This window comes from Equus quagga, chromosome 9, assembly GCF_021613505.1.
Source record: "Equus quagga isolate Etosha38 chromosome 9, UCLA_HA_Equagga_1.0, whole genome shotgun sequence".
In the NCBI taxonomy this organism is placed as follows: Eukaryota; Metazoa; Chordata; class Mammalia; order Perissodactyla; family Equidae; genus Equus; species Equus quagga.
In genome coordinates this window covers 58,644,883-58,671,330 of record NC_060275.1, presented here as the reverse complement: position 1 = coordinate 58,671,330, position 26,448 = coordinate 58,644,883, and the positions used below count along the sequence as shown (strand labels likewise).

Genomic DNA, 26,448 nt, shown 5'->3' with positions numbered 1-26,448 from the left:
ATTCCAGCTAAGGAACAAATGCAATAAATTACGGCGCCAACGCGTTTTCACATGAACGGGAAAGCAAGGCTCCACAAGGGCGCCGTTTTTGTCTGTTGTACTCCCTGCCGATTCTCCGCTGCTTACAACAGCGTCTGGTACAATCAACACTTGTTGCGTGAACTAGACGACCGACCGACCTGCGGTACCCCACTGCGCCTGCGCTAGATGTCCAAGGGTCAGGCGAGCCCTGGCGCTCTGCGCCTGCGTGGCGTCTCCGGCGTGGCGTCCCGCCCAGCTCCCGAGCCGGGTTTGCTGAGTTAGGTTTGAGCACTGCAGGGCCCTGTAGTCGCTGGGCTGTGGCGCGGTCCCGGCGTCCCCCGCGGCGTCCTCGCCTCTTTCCGGCGACCTCTCCACCGCGGCTGGACCTGGGATGGCGGCTCAGAAGATCAATGAGGGGCTGGAGCACCTTGCCAAAGCCGAGAAGTAGTGAGTGAGACCCTGGCGCGGCCTCCGTACGGCGCGGGCCGTGGCCTGGCCCGGTCTCCGTCGGCGGCGGGGCTGGGGGGCGGGCGCTGCGCCTCCGGAGCCAGGCTGTCCGCGCCCGCGGGCGGCTCCGCTGCTTTCGCGCTAAAGGTGTCGCACCCTCGGCCTTCTGGGCTGCATGTGGCGCCGTCTTGGGCAGTGTGGCCTGAGTAGCAGCGTCCCCGGCCTCTGCCCCCGGATGCCAGTAGCACCTCTCCTTCCTATGCGACAAGCAGAACTGTCCCTGGGGGGTAAAAGCGCCCTGTCGAGAGCCTCTGCTCTGAAAGACTCCCTTGTCTTGGAGAGGGGCTACAGATTTACGCTGAACGCTCCTCGGTGACCCCTTGTCCTGTCGCATTATGCGGTTCCTGGGGGCAGAACTGCGCCTCTTTTTATGCGTGCGTTCTGCCAGCTTCTGGTTCGGTACGTAGTAGGCGCCCAACAAATACTTGGGGAACTGACTGATTCTGCCTCATCAATCCCTTGGATCCTCTCCTCGGCTTCATTACCCCAACGAATTTTTCTCTGTCACTTACAGGGAATGGAAAGTGTACGTTGTGCTGTGTGTTAGATGTTTCACATACCTCATTGGAGGTCTTGGCAACTTTCCCCGTAGAGATTCTCATTTTACAGAAGGGGAAATGAGGCTTGGGGAAGCCTCGTAATAACTTGCCCCAGGCTGACGGCAGAGCTAGTTTTCGAACAGTGCAAAAACTCAAGCTCTTTCTGTCGTGCCACACTGCTTCCAGGCAGCGCGTGAGGGGCTGGGGCTCTTTAGGTGCAGAAGGTGCCCACAACAATCTTAGTACTGTTGGGAGCAGACACAAATTAGAATAGTGTGTGCAGTAAGGACCGTAATCAAGCTGTGTTACCTGTGCTTTGGTAACACAGAGGGAGGAGTTTATTCTGCCCGGTGAAATTTGGGAAGATTTCACAGAGGTGATTTCTGAGCAGGGCCTGGAAAATAATAAATGTTTTAGATAGAGGGAAAATCCTGTGAGAGGGAATCTCTTCTCTGGCTGTGGTATGTGCACAGGCCTCAAAGTGTGTTGGGGGGCCGGGAATGTAGAGAAGATGCAGTCCCAGGGCATGAGCTAGAGCAGAGGAGTTGGGCCAGGCTGTGAAGGTGCTGCCCCTCCGGTGGCCCTGAGCCTCAGCTGTGTTAAGGATCAGATAACCACTGCGACCTGGTGAGACTGATTTTTGACTGAAGAAATGTGGTGACAACGTGGAGAATAGACTGGTGCGGAGAGGAGAGTGGGAACTTGGGCGTATTTTGGTAGCAAACATTTACAGCGTTGTCACAGTGTATCTGTATCAGCCACTGGGGTTACTGAGGTAACCAAAAGTGGTCCTTTCTGTGAACAGAATTCACAGGAGGGCCCACAAGTAAACAGATGAGGAAAAAGAAGGTATTAAATGCTAGAACAGAAGTATACAGTGGCTTCAGTGGAGGTACAAATTAAGGAAAAATCAATATCCCAGGATGGAGAGATGGAAAGGGAGGGGAGAACAGGAAAGGTGACTTCCCCATGACAGATTAGTAGGCTGTCATGATGAGGGCCCGAGTTAAAGTGACAGTTCAAGGGGCAGGATTGGGCAACTTTTGTCAAATAGAATTGAAAAGCCTCCATGCATGACTTGACTGGGTGTGGAGGGAAAGCATTGACTCCTGGCTTTCTAACTTGGGAGACGGAGTGGAGGAGGACCTTTGGCTGAGAGAGGAGATGTAGATGAATAAACGTGATGGCTGGGTAGCTGGCACAGGGAGGTGTTGGGTTCAGGTTTGAATGTGTTGTTTGAAGTGCCTCTAGACAGTTGTCAGGAGGTGACAGGAAAAGTGGGACAGGAGCTTAGGACAGAAGATGTGATTTTTCTCTATTTTCTAATGCTAATATGGCTCAATATTGCCAAGTAGTTTTGCAATTGTAATTAATCCCCTCAAACAGATGGTGGTTTTGTGGTTTTTGGTCCTATGGAAATTGATCAAACTGTTGGCTTCAACAGAATTTTCCTTTTTGACTGTTTAACAAAAAGAGTTAAAAGCACTAACAGGTAAAGCCTTTAAACCTAGATTAACCAGAGTGCCTTCTCTCTTCCTAATTTGAGCTGTTTAGTTGATTGGGGATGATTTACTATATTTTAAAATTTCTAGCTCTTTGCATGTGTCGCGCGTCAGACAATTGAATGATTGTATCTTGGTTTTGGTGGGATTTAAAAAATTACGTTACTATACAGAATATAGTGAGCACTTTGGCGTAGGGTAGAGGATTAGAATTTTGCTTTATTCCTTACTTCAATTTTGTGGATTAGAGTAGACAGGCTGCAATTTAAGGGTTTTATTTTTCTGAGCAATAATATTGGTAAGCTTGAAAAATTGCTCACAAATTTGAATCTAATAACAGTATATACACAGACACAATTGTTAAATAAATTTAATTGGCAAAAAAAAGTTTCTTAGAAGTTAGGGCCTCTGGGCAGTTCACACAGCTGTCACAAAATGAAGGGCGTACTTCTGAGGGCTCCTGGGGATTCCCCATCTCCCAGTTAAGGTGCTCCCCTGAATCGTTTGAAGCTATCATGATATGTAAGCAGGCTTTCTCTGATTTGAAATTTAGAGTTTAATACAGTGTTTAGCAATTCTTATGCATACCCTAGTTTGACAGTCACTGAGTTAAACTATGAGTCTGAAATTATTTTAAAATTAAAAAAAGAAAGAAAATATCGCAGAAAGGGCAAGTAAGATAAGGACTCAAAATTGGTTGTCCTTTGGTTTGGCATCTGAGAAGCCAGTGGTGATCCTGGAAAGCAGCTTCTCTTGTTTTCATAATGTCCTTGTCTTTCTGGTTATCCTTCCTGTTCACTGGCGGCTGATTCGCAGCCTTTTTTGTTCTTCTGGATGTTTGTATTTAGTTTTTCTTGCCTATCGTTACAGTCTCCCTAGGGGATCTTAACTGGGCCCTTGGTGTGGCATGATGCTGATGACTCCTCACTTAATATCTCTAGCCTCTCCTGAGCGTCAGTCCGACAAATCCAGCTGCTCACTTGATGCTCTGCTTCACTGGGTCTCAAGAGTTAATGCCCCTCGGGGCTTGGATTGCTGCTGCCCCTCTAGAGTTTCTGGTTGTGTAGGTCTGGGGTGGAGCTCAACAACTTACATTTAGAGCACACTTCCAGGTCATACTGATCCTGCTAGTCTGGGGACCACATTGAGAACCTCTACTCTAAGTGGATATTATACAGACATTTCAAAAGGAGAAAAACCGCGTCTGTGACAGTGGGAGAGAAAGCAGTGAGGTTCTGTGTAATTATAAGTAAGTTTGGTTGGAGGTGGGTGAGATGGGGACTTTGTACCTGGTGTAATGTGCTACAAGGTCATTACAAGCAGGGTTCTGACTTATAAATGTGGTTGGTAACTTCTGTTAAATGTGTCTTCCTTTCATTTTAGCCTGAAAACTGGTTTTTTAAAATGGAAGCCAGATTATGACAGTGCTGCCTCTGAATATGGAAAAGCAGGTACGTGTGACCTGACCATAGCCCCGTCATTCTAATGTGTAATCTTAAAGTAGGTGATAACTTCATCTCAGCATGCTGCTTACTCTTAATGCTTCCTGTCAGATTTTAATTGTTTAAACAAAAAACCCTGCCCAAACTTTCGCATTTTTTCCCCACTTATATTCACAGGTGTTGAGTGCTCAGGTGCAGATCCAGCTGTCTCTGCCTCTCTCGTGACAGCAGAGATGGGTAGGGGTGGTGCTGTGTGGCTGCAGGTTTTAGCGTTATTCATACATTCTTGAACTTGAGTCAGTTGCATACTACTTCCAGGGGTTTTGTCATATTTTTCTATTAAACTTACTATTATTGAATAAAGATTTTTCTTTGTTAACTTGTTTTAAAACTCAGCCTTATTCTAAGCAGATCTGCAAATCATGTGTTTGACAGGTTTATGAGCCTCACTTTGAGATAGGCTAATAAACATTCATTAAGCCTTAAGCTATATACGTATTTTAATAAATTTATCTGCATGTAAGATAAAAATGATTTGAAATATGCAACAAACATGGATTTTACTAAAAATTTAACATTTTAAATTATAGAATGATAGCTTTCAGCATATCCATGATTATCTTGGGTAGAAAGCATAACACAATTTTGACGTAGCCTGAACACATTTTGCTGTTGTGTTTCAGCCATAGCCCCAATCACATTTGTTGGTCTAGTATAGAGATTTTCTAGGTAATGTGCTTTTGGCAAACTTTACTCTGATTTTTTTTTTTTTTTTTTTTTTTTTGAGGAAGATTGGCCCTGTGCTAACAACTGCCAATCCTCCTCTTTTTGCTGAGGAAGAGTAGCCGTGAACTAACATCCGTGCCCATCTTCCTCTACTTTTATATGTGGGATGCCTACCACAGCATGGCTTTTGCCAAGTGGTGCCATGTCCGCACCCAGGATCCAAACTGGTGAAGCCTGGGCTGCTGAGAAGCGAAATGTGCGACCTCAACCGCTGCGTCACCCGGCTGGCCCCGCAAACTTTAGTTTTACTGTATCACCAAAGAAAAAAGAAATTGGGTGAATTGACACTAATCAGTATAATATAGGATTTATTTTCTGGATGAGTAAAGAAATGACAAGTCTTTAGCACTTTTCCAAAAATCCTGAGTAAATTCTCTCTGTTGTACAATGCAAATTATTTGTATCTCATATTTAGAAGGAATATTATTAAAAGTTCAAACTTTAGATGGATTTTTGGGGCACCTTGTTCAAGAACACTTTTCAACTGAGGGTTCAACATTTTGCAAGTCTCCTCTGTGAGGGAAATTTAACACAGATTTGTTTTATGTACATCTGAGACCATGAGCTGCTTTCGAAAATAAATATTTCAGGTCACTTTTTCTCATTAAAGCATTCTTTGTTTATTTTCTTTAAGGAGTTAGGTAAAATACATTTAATCAGTAGAATAAACTTTTTACAAAATGTGGAAATTCAGAGATGAGAAGAGTTTCAGTAGTTTATTTTCATCATTCTATTAAAGAGAATTTTAAGAGTTTGCTTTCAACAGACAACATTTCCTAAAGCAGTATCCTTTTTACTTGCTTGTAAACAACCTTGGTAAGTTTTCCAGAATCTGTAAGATCACCTTTTAGCGCCGCTGCTACTTGTCCTGCTCTGGTTAGGACGCTTTACACACGAGCGGTGTATTTTAGCTCCTTGGACTGTGCGGTGTCTTTTCACAGAGCCCTAAACAGTGTAAAAGCTTTATTTAAAAAAGTGTGTTGTTAATTTCTTAGACATTTGTTTAAAGATTGTGCCAAAAAGGAGGAGAGTTTATTATAAAAATGATTATTGTGTTTATTGGTCTTCAGCTTGTAAATAATTTAAAAGGTGGAGCAAGCTATAATTAAAGCACTGTTTTTATTGTTAAGTGTAGACCTCGTGGTGTAGGATACTGTCTCTTGTGACAGTACCTGTTCTCTGGGAGTATTGCTTTGACTGATGCAGTCTTAGCTTCTCGAAGCTTAGACGTTAGTGTTAGAAAGACTTGGTTTTGAGTGGAAATAGTGCTGATTTATTGCCAATGTCTACAATTAAGAAAAAATATTTGAAAATACTTCTGAATCATTGATAATCAAAAAAGTTTAAAGAAAATTGCTTAGAAAAAATAGTATTTTATAGTTTTATGAAACTTCCTAAATATTTGATTAAAATAAGTATATTTTCTAATACTTCAAGCGTGATGCAGATTTTGGTAATGATTCATTTGCCGTTTTTTAATGATGGAAATAGAAAGTCTATTTTTTTTGTTCTATTTCAGCTGTTGCTTTTAAAAATGCCAAACAGTTTGAGCAAGCAAAGGATGCCTGCCTGAGAGAAGCTGTTGCCCATGAGAATAACAGGGCGTATCTTTTTCATCCTTTACAAAGGAATTCAGCAATTTGATGATTTTGACAGAAACTCATGATTTCCTCTTGTTGTAAATTTGCTACATGTGGAGTACAATGCTATTAAATTAGAAAATGATTAGACAAATTCTGGGTTTTTAAACTCTGAAGGAGCATTGAGAGACTTGTAATCGTCAGGGCCACACTGTTTTGCAGGGTGCATTTGAGAGTCTGTTTCTGGATAATCTTGAGGATGGTTTTACTTGGGATGAAGTGAGGGAAATCTGTCGACAGGTGCTGAAGGATGGAGAAGTAGCCCAGGTGTTAGAAATGTAGAAACAGCTATGTAAATATTGTTTAAATAGAGTCCTGTAGCTGTTTGAAACAAAATTTTTAAGTAGTTTAAAACAATGCATTTTTGTGAGGTATTTTAAAACTGATTGACTAAGAAAGTGTTTCTCTCACTTGCAAATTACAGTTATAATAACCTTGCATTTTTAATAAAAGTCTTCAGATAGTGCATAATGGAAATAGGTTGAAAATTATGTGGTGTTTCATCAGTTTTGTGAATTACGTAGTTTTTAAGAGATTTCAACAAGCATTAAATTGTTTCTTTTTTACCTGTTTGTAGGATTTGTCTTTTGGAACCAACTCGGGCAGTTATTTAATTAACATTGTTTTTTAAATGAAACTGTTGATTGGCTTTTTTTCCTTAATTTTGACTTTGTTACATCCATTCAGTCTTTTTCATGCTGCCAAGTAAGTAAATATTCTCCACGTTTTCATGTGTTTGCAGGTTATTATGTTTTAAATGTGGCTGTTTTTCCATAGGTCAGTTTTTCTTAGGTTTATAAATTCATAAATAGTGAATTATTTTGTATTGATTTAAATAAAATTGTCATTTCCATTTGTTTCAGTCTTCCGCTTGAACCTTAAAAACTAAGTCACTCCTAACTAAGATATACAGTGTTTAAGTTAAATTCACCATAATATTTTTGGGACCATTTTGTTCAATAATCTATGAAAAAGCAAGTAAGTTAGAATCTTCTTTTCCCTCTCTCCATAGTTAATGGCGCCCGTGGAGAGAAGTGGAAGCTTTCTCCTGCTTTTGTGGGGTGCACTTATTTGTTTCAAAACCTGGATTTAGGTTTGTCAAATGGAAAGTCACCTACCTCTCTGAGCTTTACTTAAGTTTGTATCTGCAAAATAAAATCCCTTTAACTTAGAGGTCTGTTGTTTAAACGGCATTATTGCCCATGAAAATAAAAAGAAGAAAAAATGGTGTCGTGTGGTAATGAAAGCCTTAAGTATTACATATGCCTGGGCCAGTTTTAATTGACGTGACTTCTCATATCTGTGGTAGGAAGTTTCTCCTTCCCCTTATTTCATTAAGATCTCATCCAATAAATTATATTCTCTCTACAGAGCTTATGAGCAAGCTGGCATGATGTTGAAGGTCAGTAATGTTGTCTCAACTGTTCTGTAGGTAAAATGAATTAACTACAAAGTGTTAAGTAAATTTGTGTTGAAGTTGAAAAGTCTCCTTGCTGTAAGGCCAGAGATAGTAATGTTTCTTGTCCAAAGTAATCCTAATTGGCCCCATGTGGTCGTGCTGTGTGTCTTAAGATAGAGAGTTCTAAAAGTGCAGTTTAAGAGAGACTGTATTTGAGGGAACTGGGAACACCAAGGCTGTAAACTCTGTAACCAGGAGAGAGTGGACGGTTAAACAAAGAGCTGTGTGGGAGGTTCCCTAATTTTAAGAACTTCAGGTCATCTTAACATAGTAAAAATTTACAAGTGTATATTTTTTCCTACCCTTAGGTTATGAAAAGGAGTGATTTTTACTTGTTTTAAAAATACCAGTTGGCATTGAAAAGAACCTCAGACTTAAGCTATTGCTATTTAACTCTCGTTGGTTTTGAATGGAATATTTTGGCTAAAGTGCCTAAGCTGCTTTTCATATTTCTGCTTCTTTAAAAGCAGGTTGGGAGTTAATATCCTGTTGTAGTAAGACAGAACATGTTACTTTATGACACTGACTCTCAAAGTACACCAAGTGACATTGAAATAGAACATTTTCCTTTCCGTTTTTGGTAAAAGCTATTTTGAATTATTTATTATAAAGTTTTAAGAACTTTTACTTTAATAAAGCTTTTTTAAAAAATTTATGACTGATACTCTTACTGATTTTTTTTTTAAGTGAGTGCGTGCTCATTGTAGAACATTTCAAGACAGTGGAAAGATTAAAGAATGTTAGTAATAAATGTTAACATGTTTAATTTTTTTCCTTCTGGTTATTTTTCTATATACATGTTTTCATATGTATACACATGCACACAACACTGAGATAATGCTCTACACACAGTTTTGTACCTTACTGTTTACATTCAGCTTATTTTTGCAGATTGTCTAACATCATTTAAAAAATGCTTTCATGATGTATATCAAACTTTAGGAGTGTTCATAGCCTTTGACCCAGGAATTCCAGTTCTGTGACAATATCATAAAGAAACAGAGATAGCAAAGATTTATACATAAGGATGTTTATTGCCACATTGTTAAGGAAAAAATGACAATTATCTAAATTTTTAATAGTGGGAAAATGTTAAAATAAATTATGAGCCTTCCTTATGATGAAGTGTTACATACCCTTTGTAATAAAGCTTTTCTGGCTGAAACATGCAACCAAATTGATAGTTGGTGATGCAAGTCAGGTTGTTGACAGCAATTCCTTGGCAACTAGAATTTCTTTTATAGCCAAAAGAGACAGTGTCTGCCCTGACCACTTCGTGTCTCAGTGTCCCTTGAGAACTAGGAAGCTCCTGGGTGGCTCTTGTAGTCTTGGTTTACTTCATTAGGATTATTAGGATACACTGTCTTAGTACAGAAATGCCAGAATACTCGATATGTAATCCTCAGTGTCAGTTTCTATTCTGACAGCTGTGCTAAGACTTGAGTCTTCATCAAAAGTCATTCAGACATTATTTCCGTTGCTGTAGTATCTGTTTAATCTGAGGATTTGAAAGGCAGTGCTTTGAATGAAGGGAAAATAAACCTAATGGGTGGGGAAAAAGACAAAAGAAAATGCTTTCTGGCGTGCTCTTGTGTTTAAATTAAATGCCTTTGGACAGTCCTCAGCAGCATTAGGAATCCTGAGCTACATGGTCCCCAGTTAATTCTGTGGGCTAAAGTTTCCACCAATTTGTCACACAGACCTTCATATCCATCCCCCAACGAGGCTCAGGAAGTGACGGTTTGTAGATGGAGGCACAAGAGAAGATGCAGGGATTTTTGGGTCGACCTCTGGTTCTGTCATTTTACGCCGTTATAATTTTACATCCTTTTTGTTCCACAGAAGAGATAAGGTGACTAAGGCACACAAGCCGCTGAAAATAGGCATATTTTAATTTTCTTCTTCATGATTTTGTTGTACTAGAAGAACATGGTGAAGAGTATAAGATAGTGTGACTTTTAAGTAGGTAGCCCGTCACTTCTTATGGAGGTATCAGTATTGTGGTTGGGCCTCTGCCAGTCACAGTCACACTTGATTTCATGCAAAAGTAGGGAGATGTGCTTACTAGGTTTTGAGTGTGTGGCATAGATGGTACTTATTTCATACTGCCCTCTCCTGCAGTTACTGCTGTGTGTGTCTAATCTATGAGGATCAAACTCAGGAAGGATAGTACCTCTGTTAGATTTCTTTTTATCCCCGCAAATGTCTTGCATGTTGGAGATGCTCACTGTGTATTTCTTTAATGATAAGTCAGTTGGGAGAAGAACTACTCTGTAAAAGCCCAAGTGACCCTGAGGACTAAAGTGGGTGAAATGGATTTTGTTAAGACTTACTTCCCCTTCAGATAGCCTTCAGCATATACCCTAGACACTTTATTCTTTCATTGACCTTTGGTTTCTACAACAAAAAAAGAATTTTTCACTGAGCTTTGAGGATATAGTAACTGATATCATTCCACTTTAGTATGATAGCATCTTTATTTTGTATGGTATCTTCCAGTCTGTTTTATTGTTGTTTAGCTCCATAGCTAAATAATAAAAAAGTGATATTTTGAAGTCGGTAAGAATGAGAACGTCAGTCTGGTGTTGTAAAGAGTTTTCCAACTTAGCGAGGGACTCAATAGGCAGATCTGAAAACAACCCTGAGATGTCATTGTGGAGCCTAATTTAAGATACAACACGTCAACCCCACCTAGATAATGCTGATAAACTTTATGTCTAGCTTCCAAAGTGATGAGATACAGCCCTGGGGCTATCAGTTTGCAACCTTTGACATAGGCCTCTGATATAGTAGAGACTCAGTAAATGTTCAAAGAATTGTATGCTTAGAAAGAATGCTTAGGAAATGGTAAAGAGCAAGTGTTTTGGTTTCTCCTATTTGTATAGTTTCCGTGAAACTCTGTGAAGTGGTGGTGGATTTTGTGTGGAAATTAACTGATACATTTTTGGTTTAGCTAAATGAAACTTGATGAGGAGAGTAACCATGTGAAGGCATTTTATCTTAAATATGTTTATTGCTGTATAAGGTTTTGAGTCATTTACTTTCATGAATTAGGAATAAGGTAATTGAATTTTAGATTAACTCTGTTTCTTAAGTGGATGTGTTTACCGATCCATGCTATATCCTTTGCCTAAAGGAGATGCAGAAACTACCAGAGGCTGTTCAGCTGATTGAGAAAGCCAGCATGATGTACCTAGAGAACGGAACCCCTGACACAGCAGCCATGGCCTTGGAGCGAGCTGGAAAGTGAGTGTGCAGAGCAGAAGTCTGCCGAGAAGTCGTGGCTTTTTGTTTTAATAAAGTCCTTTGAAAAAAAGGTTAGCTCTTTCTCATATGAGCCAAATTTTCTTGTCTAATTTAGGCTTATAGAAAATATAGATCCAGAAAAGGCTGTACAGTTGTATCAACAGACGGCTAATGTGTTTGAAGTAAGTTTGAATTTTCTTTCTTTTCAATATCCTTAGAATGTTTAGATTCATCATATATAGGACAACAGCAATGTAGTGGCTACTTTTTAAAACTTCTTGGTGCTCACAACTGAACTATCTCTTTTCTGTTAGAGAGTAATGAAATGGATTAGCAGCTTTGGTGTGTCGGGCCCCCCCCCCAAGTGCTGTTACTTTTTTATCAAATAGTTGTCGTCGTTGTGAGATGGAGAGTCCTGCGCTGAAGTGGCCCACACTGTCTTTTCTCTCATTCCCTCAGAATGAGGAGCGGCTCCGACAGGCGGTTGAGTTACTGGGAAAAGCCTCCAGGCTGCTGGTGCGAGGCCGCCGGTGAGTGGCACAGAGCCCTGTTCGCGGGCGTCCACGTGGACCATCTGGAGCTGTTAAGTGATTTTGGGAATGGCTTGTGAATCTTTTTGGTGTAAGCTGTAGGCACGCCAGGTTACCCAGTAGAAAAGTTGATGTCTATAAGACAGCAGATTGAATTAAATATTAAAAGATCTGCTGTTTTTCTAAAGTGTAAGAATGCTGAAACGTATCACGTGTTGTGCTTTATTAGTTGAGACCTGGGTTAGCAGCGTGAGAGAGAGCAGTTTTCTTGGTCTGTTGCTTGGTTAGGCTGTCATGCCTCTCTTGAGGAGAAATATCTATGTAGGCATAAATAATGGGATGCCGTGAAGGCTCACCCATGAAAAGTGACAGGCTCTTGACAGTGAAACAGTGTCATTAAATAGGGTATTTACTGTTTTGTCCTTTACACACATGACCTAAGGCACAAATAGCTGGACCTCAGAAACCTAGAATCCTATTGGGTTTTCTTTTTGTTTTTCACTTTACCACAATTTAAGCTTAGTAAACAATTTCTGTCATTAGTTAATAAAATTCTCTTGCCAAGACCTCATTTGGTAATATTTAAGATAACACCCTTAGAAGACTGTAAGTTTGAAGATAGATTTTTTTTTTAAAGATTGGCACCTGAGCTAACAACTGCTGCCAATCTTCTTTTTTTTCCCTGCTTTTTTTTTTCTCCCCAAATCCCCCCAGTACATAGTTGTATATTTTCGTTGTGGGTCCTTCTGGTTGTGGCATGTGGGACGCCACCTCAACATGGCCTAATGAGCGGTGCCACGTCTGCGTCCAGGATCCGAACCCTGGGCCGCCGGAGCAGAGTGCGTGAACTTAACCACTCGCCCACGGGGCCGGCCCTGAAGATAGATATCTTAATTGAAATTTGTCCCTAACATTTGCCCCTAACTCTCCAGTGACAGAAAAGACCCAAGATAGATTTTGTCAAGGAATCAAAAAACAAATGACTGAAGAATCTGTTGACCCTTTCTGAGACTGAATTAAGCTTTTTGTTCATGAAGACTGCAGATTCTAAAATACAGTTCAATCAGGTTTAGAGTAGCATCAAAATAAATACAGAATTAATAACTATTTAGTGTTCTCATTTAGATATACTACTTTATAGGACCTTCTTTCATTGATTAGATTTTTTTGTTAGTTTAAATGGAATGCCATTTTTACTTTGTTTTTAAATTAGGGCTTTTGTATTAAACCATGAGACGAAATTTAATTTATAAATCAGCTTTGGGCCATTACCTTTATTCATCTTAATAATCTTGGCTTCCCAGAAATCAGAACAACTGAATGCTCACTATGGCAATTCCTGGTTTGTAGATGGTGGTCTAATTAAAGTTCCGTTTAGTCTGAAGGGGGTTCCCAGAGAAGCAGAGCTGTCAGTGCTGCTGGTCCCAGCTGTTGCCGACGAGCTTAACTGTGAGGGAGCACCCAGCTTCTGACCCTGGTGGGCAGGCCTCACGCTGTGGACATAGGAGTGGTGTCCGTGACTCTTCTCATTACAGGGCACATAGTAGGCACCTTCTAGCATGCTTTACCTCCTTTTCTCATCCATTCCCACCTCTAATGATCCTCCCCTGAGGCTCCCAGTGCCTTCACGGAGCCCTAAGCCCCTTGCTTAGGGCCCCACTGAAGGCCTAAGAGGTGAAGTTGGAGTGGGGCAGAAGGTAAGAACAGCTCTGGGTGGGAGTGTGCTCTGCTCCAGCTTCCCCACAGTATTTCTGGTTTTCATAACCTTTTCCAGTTTGTTTCCCAAACCGTGGATCATCTAGAGCTGTGTTTTAGGGAATAGCAAAGGGGAGGAGAAGGGCCAGGATCTCCCTTGGGGGTCAGCTTAGGAATGTTTGAGGGCTCCATTAGGGGTGGTAGCCACCATCCTTTGAAAAAGTTACCTGTTGGTTGTGACGTGTGCAATTAGAACCATTATTCTGAAGCAAGTACTGGGTTTTCTTCGCAGTGTCAGTGGAGGGGAAAAAGTGCGAATTGAATGAGCAGCAGGATTGGGTGTATTGTGTGGATATGTTTGAAAGGGGACATTTATAAATCTGGGGCAACCAATAAGTCTTTTATTTACTTTGTGAGTTTGTTCTATTGGTTTTTATTCTTTTCAGTAAAAATGCATTTAAAAATGATGGTATTGGGCTGGCCTGGTGGCGCAGTGGTTAAGCGCACACGTTCCACTTCAGCAGCCCGGGGTTTGCTGGTTCAGATCCCAGGTGTGGACATGGCACAGCTTGGCAAGCCATGCTGTGGTAGGCGTCCCACATATAAAGTAGAGGAAGGTGGGCATGGATGTTAGCTCAGGGCCAGTCTTCCTCAGCAAAAAGAGGAGGATTGGCAGCAGGTAGCTCAGGGCTAATCTTCCTCAAAAAAAAAAAAGATGGTATTGGGGTCAGCCCTGTGGCCGAGTGGTTAAGTTGGCACGCTCCACTTCAGTGGCCCAGGGTTTTGTGGATTTGGATTCTGGGTGCGGACATGACATTGCTCATCAAGCCGTGCTGAGGTGGCATCCCATGTAGCTGAGCCAGAAGGACCTACAACTAGAATATACAACGATGTACTGGGGGAACTCTGGGGAGAAGAAGGAGGAAAAAAAGGAAGGTTGGCAACAGATGTTAGCTCAGGTGCCAATCTTTAAAAAAAGAGAACTTTAAAAAATGATAGTATTTATGCAACGTTTGAACAAAAATTAATTTTATGGAAATATTTTTAAAAATTATATAACAGTGTAAAAATTGATTTAAATTTATTTAGGATTATTAAGGAATTTAGTATTTCGAAAAGTATCATGGGTATGTGTGGTGTGAAAGAAGTAGAAGTCAGCTGGCACACTACTTCTATCAGGAATTTATGTAGTGCAGGGTAAGAAAAACATGGAAAGATAACTGAGATAATATATGTGATATTTGAGTATCTTGATTATGTACTTTGCTTATAATCTGATTTCAGGCTATGAATGCCTAAGAGAACTAAAACAGGTGGTAATTTTATACTTCAAACAAATAACATCTACCAATAGAATGTGGCATGAAATTTTAAATTTTATGCTTGTTATATTTAGTTAATATGCTTATATTTTACATTAATGTGAGACTGTAAGATTTAATCCTAGTTTAGTCTACATCTTAGTATAGCAAAATCAAATAACCTATTTAATCCATATAGATACTAGCCTACTGCTCTTCCCTCATTTCTGGAGGGCCCTAATTCAGAAGTGAGTCATCTTTTATTTAGGCAGGCTTTGGGAGACCTGAAATCAGTCCTCGTCCACGCCCTTGTCCCTTCCTTGAAAAGGACTTTCCAAGAAGTTCACCTGACTTACCAGTGGGACTTACATTCCTGTGCCTTCTGGAGAATTCTGAGGTACCTCAGCACATTGGCGGACTGGGTGGTTGGCTCTCAGTGAACCAGATCCAGAGCGCCTTCTCCAAGGTTTGCTGCGGGTCCCAGTAAGGGGAGTCGACTTCCGTGTCAGTGAACCGTCCCCGCCCTGCCCTGCTCCCCACTTGTAAGACTCTCTTACACAGCAGAGCACTCCTGCTCACCAGTTGGCCGAGACAGTTCTAGATTGTGAGTGCAGGGAGTGCTGGGTGTGTGTATGCGGGGAGGTACTAGTTGAGGACAACCACTGGGTTTCTTCTTGCGTAACTGTGTCCTGTCCATTGTGGTGCCAGGTTTATCAGCATGGTGGTAAGCTTAGGTGGCGATATGACGAATGGGCTGAAAAGTTCTGTAGGTAGGTAAAATATATTCTGAAGCTCAGGAGGTGGGTGGGGCCCAAGGAGGAGTTTTGAGTCATTGTGAGGAGGTGCCCATTGAAAGCTGGGGTGAGTGAGGTCCTGTGACAATTTCCTGTCATACACACACAATTTTTGTGGGGCTTACATTTTGTTTTATTTTTGAATTACAAGAAGGTAACAATTCTCTTTTCAGTAAAACCTGTTTTGTTAGAAGTATTAAGAATTACCTTTTTGTTTCATTATAATAAGTAATGAATAATTTCCTGGATAGATTTGAAGAGAGGATGCTTTATATGTCACTTTCATGGACTTTTAACAAAGTTGATTCATTTTTTTGATTACAAACCCATGTAAATGTGCAGTATTTCTCTTGGATGGCTGTCTTGCTAGGTAGCTGTTAGCACATAGAAATGCGATTTCTATGCCAAGGAAATAAATAATTCATGCGTGAAGAATGTAGCCTTTATAAAATACGTGAAAAGCTTAAAATACTGAGATTCCTCCTAGAATGGAATATAGTCTGGACATTATGTTCACAGAATGTTGTGATGTAATTTATTTGTAAAACAGAATCTGTCCTAAGCCCATTGTCACAATTAGAAAGGATAACAGATAGAGGTAATCCTCCCGTATTAATTTTCTGTTTCTGCATAACGAAGAACCACCACCTCAGCAGCTGAAAGCCACGCTGACTTAGCTGCTCCCGCTTCTGTCGGTCAGAGGTCCAGCATGGTGTAGCTGGTCCCTGCTCAGGGTCTTTCCAGGCTGGAATCAAGGTGTCAGGTAGGGCTGCCGTCTCCTTCCAGGCTCACTGGTGGTGGGCAGCATTCCTTTCTTTACAGCTGTAGGACAGACTTGTGTGTGTTTGTTGGCTCTTGGCCGGAGGCTCTCTCAGCTCTAGAAGTGCCTGCAGTTCCTTGGCATGTGCCCTCTGGGTGGTTTACGACATGGTAGTTACTGCTGCTTCACGGTCAGCAGGAGCATGTGTCTCTCGACTTGCTTCCAGTCTCTAACCTTTCAAGGGCTCACCTGATTAGGCGGGCCCACCCAGACAATTTCTTTTTGGCTCTAAGTCAGTTGGTTAGTATCCTACTCACAGGAGTGAGTCTCATCATATCCAGAGGTCCTGCCAGCATTCAAGGGGATGTTATGCAGGGAGAGTATTTGAGGATAAGAATCTTGGGGGACGATCTTAGAATGCTGCTGTCATGCCCAACTCATAAAGTGACTTTGTTACCAAAATTTAGTGAGTTGAGCTTTGGAAATTCAGAATGTATTTCTCCAGTGAGGCTTATTTTATGAGGTAGTAAGTTGCCAAGATGCAGCCCATGAAAATTCAGTTTAGTTCATATGTAAGTTAAACCAAGTCACTGTGTGTGTGTATATATGTATGCATGTTTTTAAAAGATAATTGTTAACGTACAGAAAAATACAGTATAATGTTTTTATGTTTTTGATTCGGGTCACAGAAACACCTCTTTCTCTCCGTATCCTAACATTGTAGACTGTTTGCCCTTTTTGGCTGTTGGGATGGGAGAGACGGGTGAAGACTACTCAGTTGACCCAGTCACAAGCTAGACTTGGGAAGGGAGTCCTGGAATTAGGAATATAATGCTGCTTTGCTGGGAGACGAGGATCTGAGGAGTTTGATGGGGTCAGGGCTAGGAAGGGAGGAGGGGCATGGCCTTGAGGGTTTGGGCGCAGTTTTGGTGATCCCTTTTGTCTTTATTCTGCCACCTGAGGGGAATGGAAAAGGAAAATGTGTGAGAGTAGATGAAAAAGGTTGAGAGTTGAGGATCAAAGGTGGCAGGAAGGACTTTTTCTAGCCCTCTACCTGTCTGCCCTCCTCAACGGCCCTTGTCAGCACCAGGAGCTGTTGGCCTCACTGAGGCAGCAGTGGGCTGTGCGATGGCTGGGACAGGAGGGTGCAGCAATTCCTCAGCGGGGAGGCAGGCTCTCAGGGTGTCTGGATGGCCTTTCAGTGGAAGGCAAGAAATCTAGGATGAGTAAGTCGGGATTGTCTAATTCTTTTCACAAATGTTCACAAAGCAGTTGGTTGAATTTGATGCTCATTAATGGATGAGCCTTACAAGACTTAAAACTCTCCATCTGAAGTAATGAACCCTTAAGTTCTTCTGCTTTGTCTGTCTGCTTGAGGCCTAAAAGGGTGAGTTGAACATTAACAAGACAAGCCAGGTGAGCAGAGCTCATGGAAGCCTGGGTTACGGAACAGTTGCTGGAATATCTGATGTCTTTATTTCTCTAAAATTTGTCATATCAAATAGATGACAAGACTGACCTCTGCTCCAAATCCCTTAGACCTGCCTTGTTTCACATTGCTTTGTTTTGTCTTTAGGTTTGATGAAGCAGCACTCTCGATTCAGAAAGAAAAGAATATTTATAAGGAAATTGAAAATTATCCAACTTGTTATAAGGTATGGTTTGAAAGTGCTTATTTTTGGCTTTACATTAGATAATTTTTCACATTGGTATAACTATGTACCTAAGACTGGATTCCAAGGATATTTGTATATTTGGCCTCTATTTTTGGCCAAGGTGGAGTAAGCCCACTATAGCATATCTGTCCTGCTGATTATAGCCACAACTTCTGGACAAAATATAAAGGCCATTACCCGCAGACTCAGAAAAGTCAGTGAGAGCAGGAGGACTGGGGAGGGGTAACATGTGCAGAAGCAGCCAGCATGGGAGTGGGTTTCCAGGGTTTTTCCCTGTTTCCTCTTGCAGCCTTGCCTTGAGCGAGGCCCCCGGTCATGGAGTTGGGCATCAGAGGCTCCAGTAGCTAAAACTCCCAAAGAACCCATCTGCCCCTCTTTCTAACCAGAGGAACTGGGGCAACAGGCCCCTAGTTTTCCTCTCTTTTTTTCTCCCTTGACTTTGCTGTGAGAGTGAGCCCTAGTTGTGGAGCTACAGCTGTGACGGTGACACAGACAGGTAAAACACCCAAAGAAACCCAGTCTCTTTGGCCAGGGGAACTGGGAAGATGAGCTGAGAGATCTCCTTTTCTCCAGAAAGGAGAGCTGGAAAAGGAAATACCCTGAGTGTGTGTGAGGGGGATGTGCACAAGTCTTGGGTTTTCTCTCCAGCTATGTGCGTGGGGGACAGACCCAGAACAGGAAAGCACAGGCTTTGAGAACTGAACTAAGATTAAACCCCTATCCAGGGCACGTGCGTAGGGCAGAGCAGAGGGATTGAACTAAGACGAGAGCCACTGCCCACCGTAGAGCAGACGGAACATGCAGTCACAGCCTGACTGGGCGAGCCACACTCTCCTGAGAATTAAGAGGGGGCCCTCTGTGGCATCACCTTCACAACATCCCGGCTACGATCCAAGTTAGTCAGCCTAGAAAGGACCAGGGAAACAGGAGCAGTTTTCAAGAGACAACTGCGCCAACCCAGAGATGACCCAGATGTTGGCGTTCCCAGATCAGGACTTGGGAGCAGCTGTTAGAACCGCTCCCTGATGTAAAGGTAAACATAGTGAAATGAGTGGACAAAAGGACTGTTTTTTTATAGAAACTATTAAAGTGAACTAAATGAGAATTTTAGAACTGAAAAAGCAACGTCTGAAATAAAGTACTGGATGGTCTTATTAATCTGATGATGGAGATAATGAAAGATCCAGTGAACTTGAAGATAGATCAGTAAAAGTTATCTGAAAAACAGAGATAAAAAATTGAAAAATGCTTTATGAAGAACTGTTTTGCCGATATGATCTTATCAGTTGTATCTTTGATCTTGTTAATGCTTTTGTTGGTCTATAAGTAGTATCATTGTTTCTGTCATCTACAGTTTTCATTCATTCATCTTTTTCCTCATATCTCTTTAAGAATTCCAAAGTACGGTTGTAGTGTTCTGGGTCCCCCCCTCTTTCTTATTCTCTTTTCAATATTAAACCTATAAAGCTATTTAAAAGTACTTTTCTTTAAAATGTGTGGCTGCTTTGTTATTCACTGCCTGGTCCTCAGACTGCGGTGCAGGGCCACCTGGCAGCTTGTGGGGAGCAGCAGCCTCTCAGGCTGCCTCTCAGTCAGTCTTCATTTTAACAAGAGCCCTAAGTGGTGTGTGTGCACATTAGTATTTGAGATGTGCTCTTCTAGGATATCCTCCCTCAGATGTCCTGTGGGAGTTACTACAGAATTTATACTTCTCTCTATATATAAACCAAGAGTCTGAAAGTGCATTCCGGATGTCAGAAAACTGACTTTATTAGATAGATATAAATTTGGACTATAATCACCTCTTTTGTTTTAGAAAACAATTGCTCAAGTCTTAGTTCATCTCCACAGAAATGACTATGTGGCTGCAGAAAGATGTGTCAGGGAGAGCTACAGGTAAGACCTTGACTTGACTTGCAATTTTAATATTTCTGTTTCTTAATCTAAGATTCCTGCTTAGACAGATATTCTTGGCCGTGATAACTTTTTTTAAAAAATAAATTTCCTCGTAGTAGAAGCCCTTGACTACTATTTCAGCCTTTATAGCAGGATTTTTACAAATTGTGTTTTTTCCTGGGGACTTCCATCGGAGTGAATGACTTGAATGATTTTATTATAGCCTTTTAAAAAATAAAAGTACAGAAAAGTTCTCAGATTGTATGTTACAGAAGATCAGAATAAGGGAGTCTCTTGTTAGAGATGTTTACAATGAGCAGTCTCCATCGGGGCGCTGTTGACGTGGTGGGCTCTGTAATTCTTTGTTGTTGGGCCTGTCCTGTGCATTGTAGGATGTCTAGCCACATCCCTGGGTCCTGCCCATTTGTATCAGTTAAGAATATCTCCAGACGCTGCCAAACATTTGCTGGGGGGCAAAATCATCTCTGGTTGTGAAGTGTTCTGTTAAGGAACAGGTGGAGATGTGTGACTTGTGCTTGCTGTAGCATTCCAGGGTTCAATGGGAGTGAAGATTGTGCTGCACTGGAACAGCTTCTCGAAGGATATGACCAGCAAGACCAAGATCAAGTGTCAGAGGTCTGCAACTCGCCACTTTTCAAGTACATGGACAATGATGTAAGTGGCCTTTGCTTAGCTTTCTTCTCTTCTCTTGAAAGGAAGAGGCTTTTAGTGAGATGATTTTTCTCCCATGGACTTGTGAGATTTTCTTTCTCAATTTTTCACCTCAAGCTACTTGTCAAAAAAGAAACTTGGCGTTTGCACTGAATTTCACCTTAAGATTGTTTGGATGTCAACTATGTGGGTTTACAGCCATTTATTTATCCATCTAACTGTGTTGAGCATACGTATATTTTTTAATTCAGCCCCATTTCTCAGCTCCTCCTTCCATCTGTTGGCCTCTTTAGGTTGCTTAGTTTATTAAGTTCCTTTTAGGCTCGCTGACTGAAAGGCCCAGCATGTAATGGCCTTTGTAGTTCGGTAGACTGGAATCCCACTTCTAGCTTACACTCTTCATTTACCCCGCAGCTCTCTATTTTGCAAGTACGACAGATATTACTTAGCTCAGTATGTCCCGGTTATCTCATTCCTAAGTCTGGAGTATAATTGATACTTTTACTCGTGGCGCAACTGTCACGTCATGGTCATGAGCCAGCTGACGGCAGAGCAATGTTGAATTTCATTGTGGTTGTTTTTCCAGCTACTGGCCGTATTGGTTTTCATGAGGGAGAGAACTAGGATCTGTCTTTCATAGATAACTATTGTTGAGACACCGCACGTCAAGATTCTCGTTATCCAGCTTTTGAGAACATGCTTTGTCATTGACAGTATGCTAAGCTGGGCCTGAGTTTGGTGGTTCCAGGAGGGGGAGTCAAGAAGAAACCTGCAGCAACACCACAGGCCACACCTGAAGGCACCACTGCTGCCCCTGCCGAGGAAGAGGACGACGAATATGCAGGAGGGCTGTGCTAGGAGCTTGCTCTGCAGAAAGAAAGGGGAATCCTGATACACTGTTCAGGGACTTGGAACTTGTCTAGGGTGTCCAGGCTTCATTGCAGGCCTGGTTTTGAATGCTAATAAAGACTCATTTTCAGTTACCATTTCCCCAAATCACCCATTGTACCCACTACCTGTGAAGCATTTTTTTTCCTTTCAGTGATATGAGTTTTTGTAAGACACCAGCAGGAATTAACAGAAAAATGTACTGTGACATTTTAAGACAGTTGATTTTAAAATTTGCAAGCCAAATTCTAGACAAATTACATTCTAAACAAAAGGGACAATAGGCGTAGGTATTCTTTTCTCTTAGGCTCTCACTATTTATTATTCAAGAATTTTCTTTGCATTTTATTTAATTGCTGCTAAAAGTGAAGTTTACTGGTTAAACAAAACAGTATGTTGAATGTTTGTTTTATTTTGAAAAGGAAATTTATCCTCCATGATATTAGATACATTTAAATTAGTAAATCTGTTCAGAGGTAAGATTGGGACAGGAAGCTATTTTGAGCCTTACAATGTTATTTAGCCCAGTAAGGTTTGAAAATTTTGAAGGTAGCATGTTAAAGTCCTTCTATAAATGTCTTCTGTTCTCTCTGAAATATGGATATTTTTTCCACCTAAAAAAACACAGTGGCTGTCTCCACGCCTACTTGGTTCTTGACTAGGTCTTGGGAACTAATGAGGACCTTTTTTATGCATTCTAACAAAGAGGCAGTGTTCCCATCAATTTGGTGTATATATGCATTTCTTCCCTGCACAGTAATTTCTGATTCATTTAGAATTGTAATGTGATAGTGACTTCACATGGGAAATACTGTATACCACAGAAATTTAGCTGAAAGGGAAGAATGGTTTTTGAAGTACTTATATTTAAAGTACTGTGCTGTCGATGTTTTAATCCTTTATTGGTATTTCCTAAAAGGGTCTTTTTGAAGCATTCCTTTCTCGTGCTGTACGACTTAGACCCATCTCCCAATCTGTCATTGGAGAGGCTCTAAAGCCCAGTAGGGGGCATTCTGCAGGCAGGTGCTACCCAGAGTGGTCTCCTGTTGTCCGCCCTGTCTCTGCAGCCCTGCTTCGTGCATGTACCTTATGCTGGGTCTCGCGGGCTTCTTGGAAACACTAAGGTGGATGAGCACAGTGGTTTTAGTCACGCTTGGCTCCGTGGGAGAGCTTCGACGGAATACCAGCCTCGTTTGGCAGGTGTGCTTGGGTGAGTGGATGTTAGGATAGAAATCTTTATTGAAAGTTTGATTCAAAACACTAGTAAATTTAATGTTTTGATTCCTTAAGTTACTTGCATAGTTCTATGGGTAGCAGCTCATTTTCAATAACTGTATGGAGATTAATTTTGAACAGTCTCAATAATGGTGTAGTTAGGCGTTTGTATTTAATGACATGTTAATATTTAAAGATCCCATCATTGCTGCCATACCCTTTAGATCCAGTCAGAGACTTCAGGAGTCTTAAATTAATGCTCATTTGAGTTAATTAACCGTCTGCTTAAACAGACTTGGCAGCACTTAAAAGATATTTTAGACCATATTATAGACCATCCATTATGGACCATATTATCCATGATAGCCTTGGAAAAGATTTTTTACCTTTACTCTTTTCTTACATATTAAACAAAAATGAGGAATGCTTCAATGCGTTCTGTAGCAGTAATGCACCTAGCCTTAAACAACGGAAAAGGCTTTGTACAAGTGCAGCCTCCCCACCCTCCTGCCTGCGTGTAAGAATCGACGTGCAGCACTTGGCGATGTTTGTGGTGTCAGCGTTATTCTGCGTGGTGTCTAGTAAAGAACATTTGTTCCACCTTTACGTATTTTATTTTTCCGCTTAGTAAGTCTTTGTCCTGAGGGTACAGTCAGAAGTGGAAAACTTGGTGTTTACAACAGGAAAAATTATTTTCCAGAACTCACGTGATCACTTTTACCAAAGTGGAAGTCTGCATGAATATGCTCGGAAAATAGTCAGTGTTCTATTATATGGTAAGTGAAATCTACAAAATATATTTAATATATTGAATTTATTTGTACATATGCAGAGTATGGTATTTGTGTATGGAATCTGGGCTATATTCCTATTTTTTCCAGCTCTTTGATGAGTAGAATATTAAATGTGTTGTTATGGAAATGTAGATTATTGCTTCTATAGGAAGATAATTATGAAAATAAAATCTGAAAATCTGTATGTATGATTCTTATTATTATTCTTCATTTTGCTTTGCTTTCTTATTTCCTTTTTTCCAAGGACAGAGTCTCAATTATTTGTATGATTCCAGCTATATTATACAAGAACAGCATTTTGTTCTCTGAAGTTGTATATTCAGCTCTTTGGGAGTAAGTTAAGTAACTTTGGGAGTTACTTTAAACTAGTTGAGCTTTTTAAGATACTGAGCATCCAGATACTCTGATACTGTCCTGTCTGCTAGTTGATGAGACGGAAGACTGTAATGTATCTTCCAAGAGAATAATTCTTCCATTGCATTAAGTGAAGTGAAAATACACGATTAGGAGGCTAAGAAAACACTTGTCAAATGGCATTGTTCTGCATGTGTACATCGTTAGCACCTTAATCACCGGTGGATTTACTTAGAATTAATGAAGCATTTATTGAGTTGGTACTATGTAATACTGTCCTTGTCTTTCGTGGAATGGGAATTGATAGTATGATTTGATACCTGGACTTGGTGGAAGTTGCAGTAAGTTATAGAAATAATGCAGCAGAAGGAGTGGCTCCTGGATGTAGTGCAGTTTTGCTTTTCTTTCTGGACGCCTTGGAGCGTTCTGAGTGTGCTCTGTGGTCACCCTGGTGTTTGTAGCATTAAAATGAGACAGCAAGAAGGATAAACAAAATGCATCTCCCTCTACACACCCCGCCCCCCACACCGTTGTTTTCATTAGGTCAGTACTAATAAAAGGCTGAATGTTGGCTTGAATTTGATGATAAATTTAAGGATATTAAAAATAGCTTGAAAGAAAAGAGGGCTGAGTCAAACATCAATTTGAAAAAAGAGAGCAAACCTGTTTCATTTGAGTGTTTTGTAAAATAGCCAAGAGACATTTGTGCATAGAACTTACGTGGCTTTTAATTAACGTTCAAGGGCACTGAGTAAAATTCCCCGGAATAATTAGCCCTGATTACAAACTAGGTTAATTAAATCCCCTTAGAGATTAAGGTTTGGACATTTTAAATTACATTTAGAGGTTTTTTATATCTGATTCTCCCAAAGCTTTCAAGGGGCCTAATTGGGGCAGTCTTAAAACTTAACTTTCAAAATCTTTGTAAGCACTCAAATAGCTTGTAAAGCTAATAAATCCAACTTGTACATATAATAAATTGCATTTCCAAGTTTTCAAACACTGTTTGTGAACTTAAATTCTCAAATTAATCACAAACATTTAAAACGAACATCGGGCCGGCCCCATGGCTGAGTGGTTACGTTCCCACGCTCTTCTTTGTCAGCCCAGGGTTTCGCCAGTTCACGTCCTGGGCGCAGGCCTAGCACCGCTCATCAAGCCATGCTGAGACGGTGTCCCACATGGCACAGCCAGAGGCACTTACAATTAGAATATACACCTATGTACTTGGGGCTTTGGAGAAAAGAAGAGGAAGAAAAAAAGATTGGCGACAGCTGTTAGCTCAGGTGCCAATCTTTAAAAATAAAATGAAACTCAAAAGGTTATGTCAGATTCTTTTAAACGTTTCAAAAACCTTAAATATAAACATACACAGGTTATCACAATGATTATAAAAACTTATTCCTAACCTAACAAGAAAGAATTACCACCATGGGATTGGCTTACTTTATCAATATGAAATACTTATTTCTACACCTACCCAGCGTAAGTAATTTACCTAATTAAGGGGAACAAATTTGTCATCTTGGGTGAGCCAAAATGCTATTGGGACCACGATACAGTTGGAGTTCAGAGACTAGGATGTGGGTGTTGGGTGCTCAATACCTGCAGGATGATTCTGCACACACCGCATGTGAGCACATCTTTGGTTCTTGTGTTATATCAATGGAGGACACCAGCTTGTGCCTTTCGGCTAGGGGTTTAGTTTCACAATGCAGTGGACCACACACCCTTTGGGCATTTTTGAAACTTCATCCTATGCAGGGTTTTTTTTTTTTTTTTAAATAACTTCTTTCAGTGTTTGTAGTCTGATTTGGATAGATAGAATTCTGCACCTATAACTAGTTTGAAGATCATTTCTTTCTCTACTTGATTTGGATTCTAGTGTTATCTTTATTGCCAGTTGGTTTCTGCATCTTTTCATATTTCATGGATTTTAGGCCATGATTCAGAAGTCTTTATGTTGATAAACTCATAATTCAGGAGGCATTATTTTGATAAACTTAATTAAACAACTATCACCCCTGATAATGTGGTATGGGTCAGAGGGAAGGCATGACTTCCTAAAAAGTGGATCAGTCAGGAAGGGGCAAGTTATGATGCAGTTACAAACAACCCCAAAATCTCGAGTTTAAACCAACAGGGTTCGTTTTCATTCATTCTCCCTGTGCTTCACAGGTCAGCTGAGAGCTCTGCTCCCTATGTTCCACTCGGAGGGCAGGACAAGGGAACGTTACAGATCGCAGAGGCAGGGGAAAGGGAACTCGAGAGAGGGTCCTGCCAGCAAGAAGTGGTCCATCCCAGAAATGATGCACTTGACTTCCGCTCACTTCATCACAAAAGGGCCTGAACCTTCAGCGTCTTGTGGGCCTAGAAGGAGAGGAGAATATGCCTCATTGGGGGCTACCGAATCACTTATGCCTTAAGCGTTTGCAATCCATTATTAATTATTTTTTGTTAAATTTCCTAACTCTCATGATTTTAAGAGTAAACACCAAGTTCAACCTAAGGCAGTCGCTGTCATCTTGTTGCATATACAGAGTGATTTCATAGACATCATCATGTTTATCTCTGACAGACATCCTTTGTTATCCCCATTTGCAGGTGAGTAAGCAAACCCAGAGGAATTAATTTACTCCTTTTGCCAGTAAGACATCTAATGGAGATGTTACTTGATCTGATTTCTGGGTTTTCTATCATTTGTTTGAAAAGAAAAATAATTTTAGCAGCC

General features: G+C 40.9%; 1 protein-coding gene across 2 annotated transcripts; it reads left to right on the top strand.

Annotated features, from left to right (window-relative positions):
- Positions 1 to 337: 337 nt before the first annotated feature.
- NAPG (NSF attachment protein gamma) lies at positions 338 to 25,936 on the top strand. 2 transcript variants are annotated; one of them, XR_006890120.1, is made up of 14 exons: positions 338 to 468; positions 3,953 to 4,020; positions 6,317 to 6,401; positions 7,125 to 7,142; positions 7,809 to 7,839; positions 11,033 to 11,142; positions 11,258 to 11,324; positions 11,602 to 11,672; positions 17,799 to 17,877; positions 19,715 to 19,794; positions 20,340 to 20,469; positions 21,181 to 22,564; positions 23,270 to 23,345; positions 25,896 to 25,936. XR_006890120.1 is itself a non-coding variant. In XM_046671693.1 (12 exons), exons 1-12 carry the CDS (start codon positions 413 to 415, stop codon positions 21,322 to 21,324), a joined length of 939 nt encoding a protein of 312 aa, XP_046527649.1. In that variant the 5' UTR covers positions 338 to 412; the 3' UTR covers positions 21,325 to 23,547. The 2 variants fall into 2 exon arrangements, 1 of the variants encoding a protein (XP_046527649.1); XM_046671693.1 differs by lacking the exon at positions 25,896 to 25,936 and having other exon boundaries at positions 21,181 to 23,547.
- Positions 25,937 to 26,448: the final 512 nt, after the last annotated feature.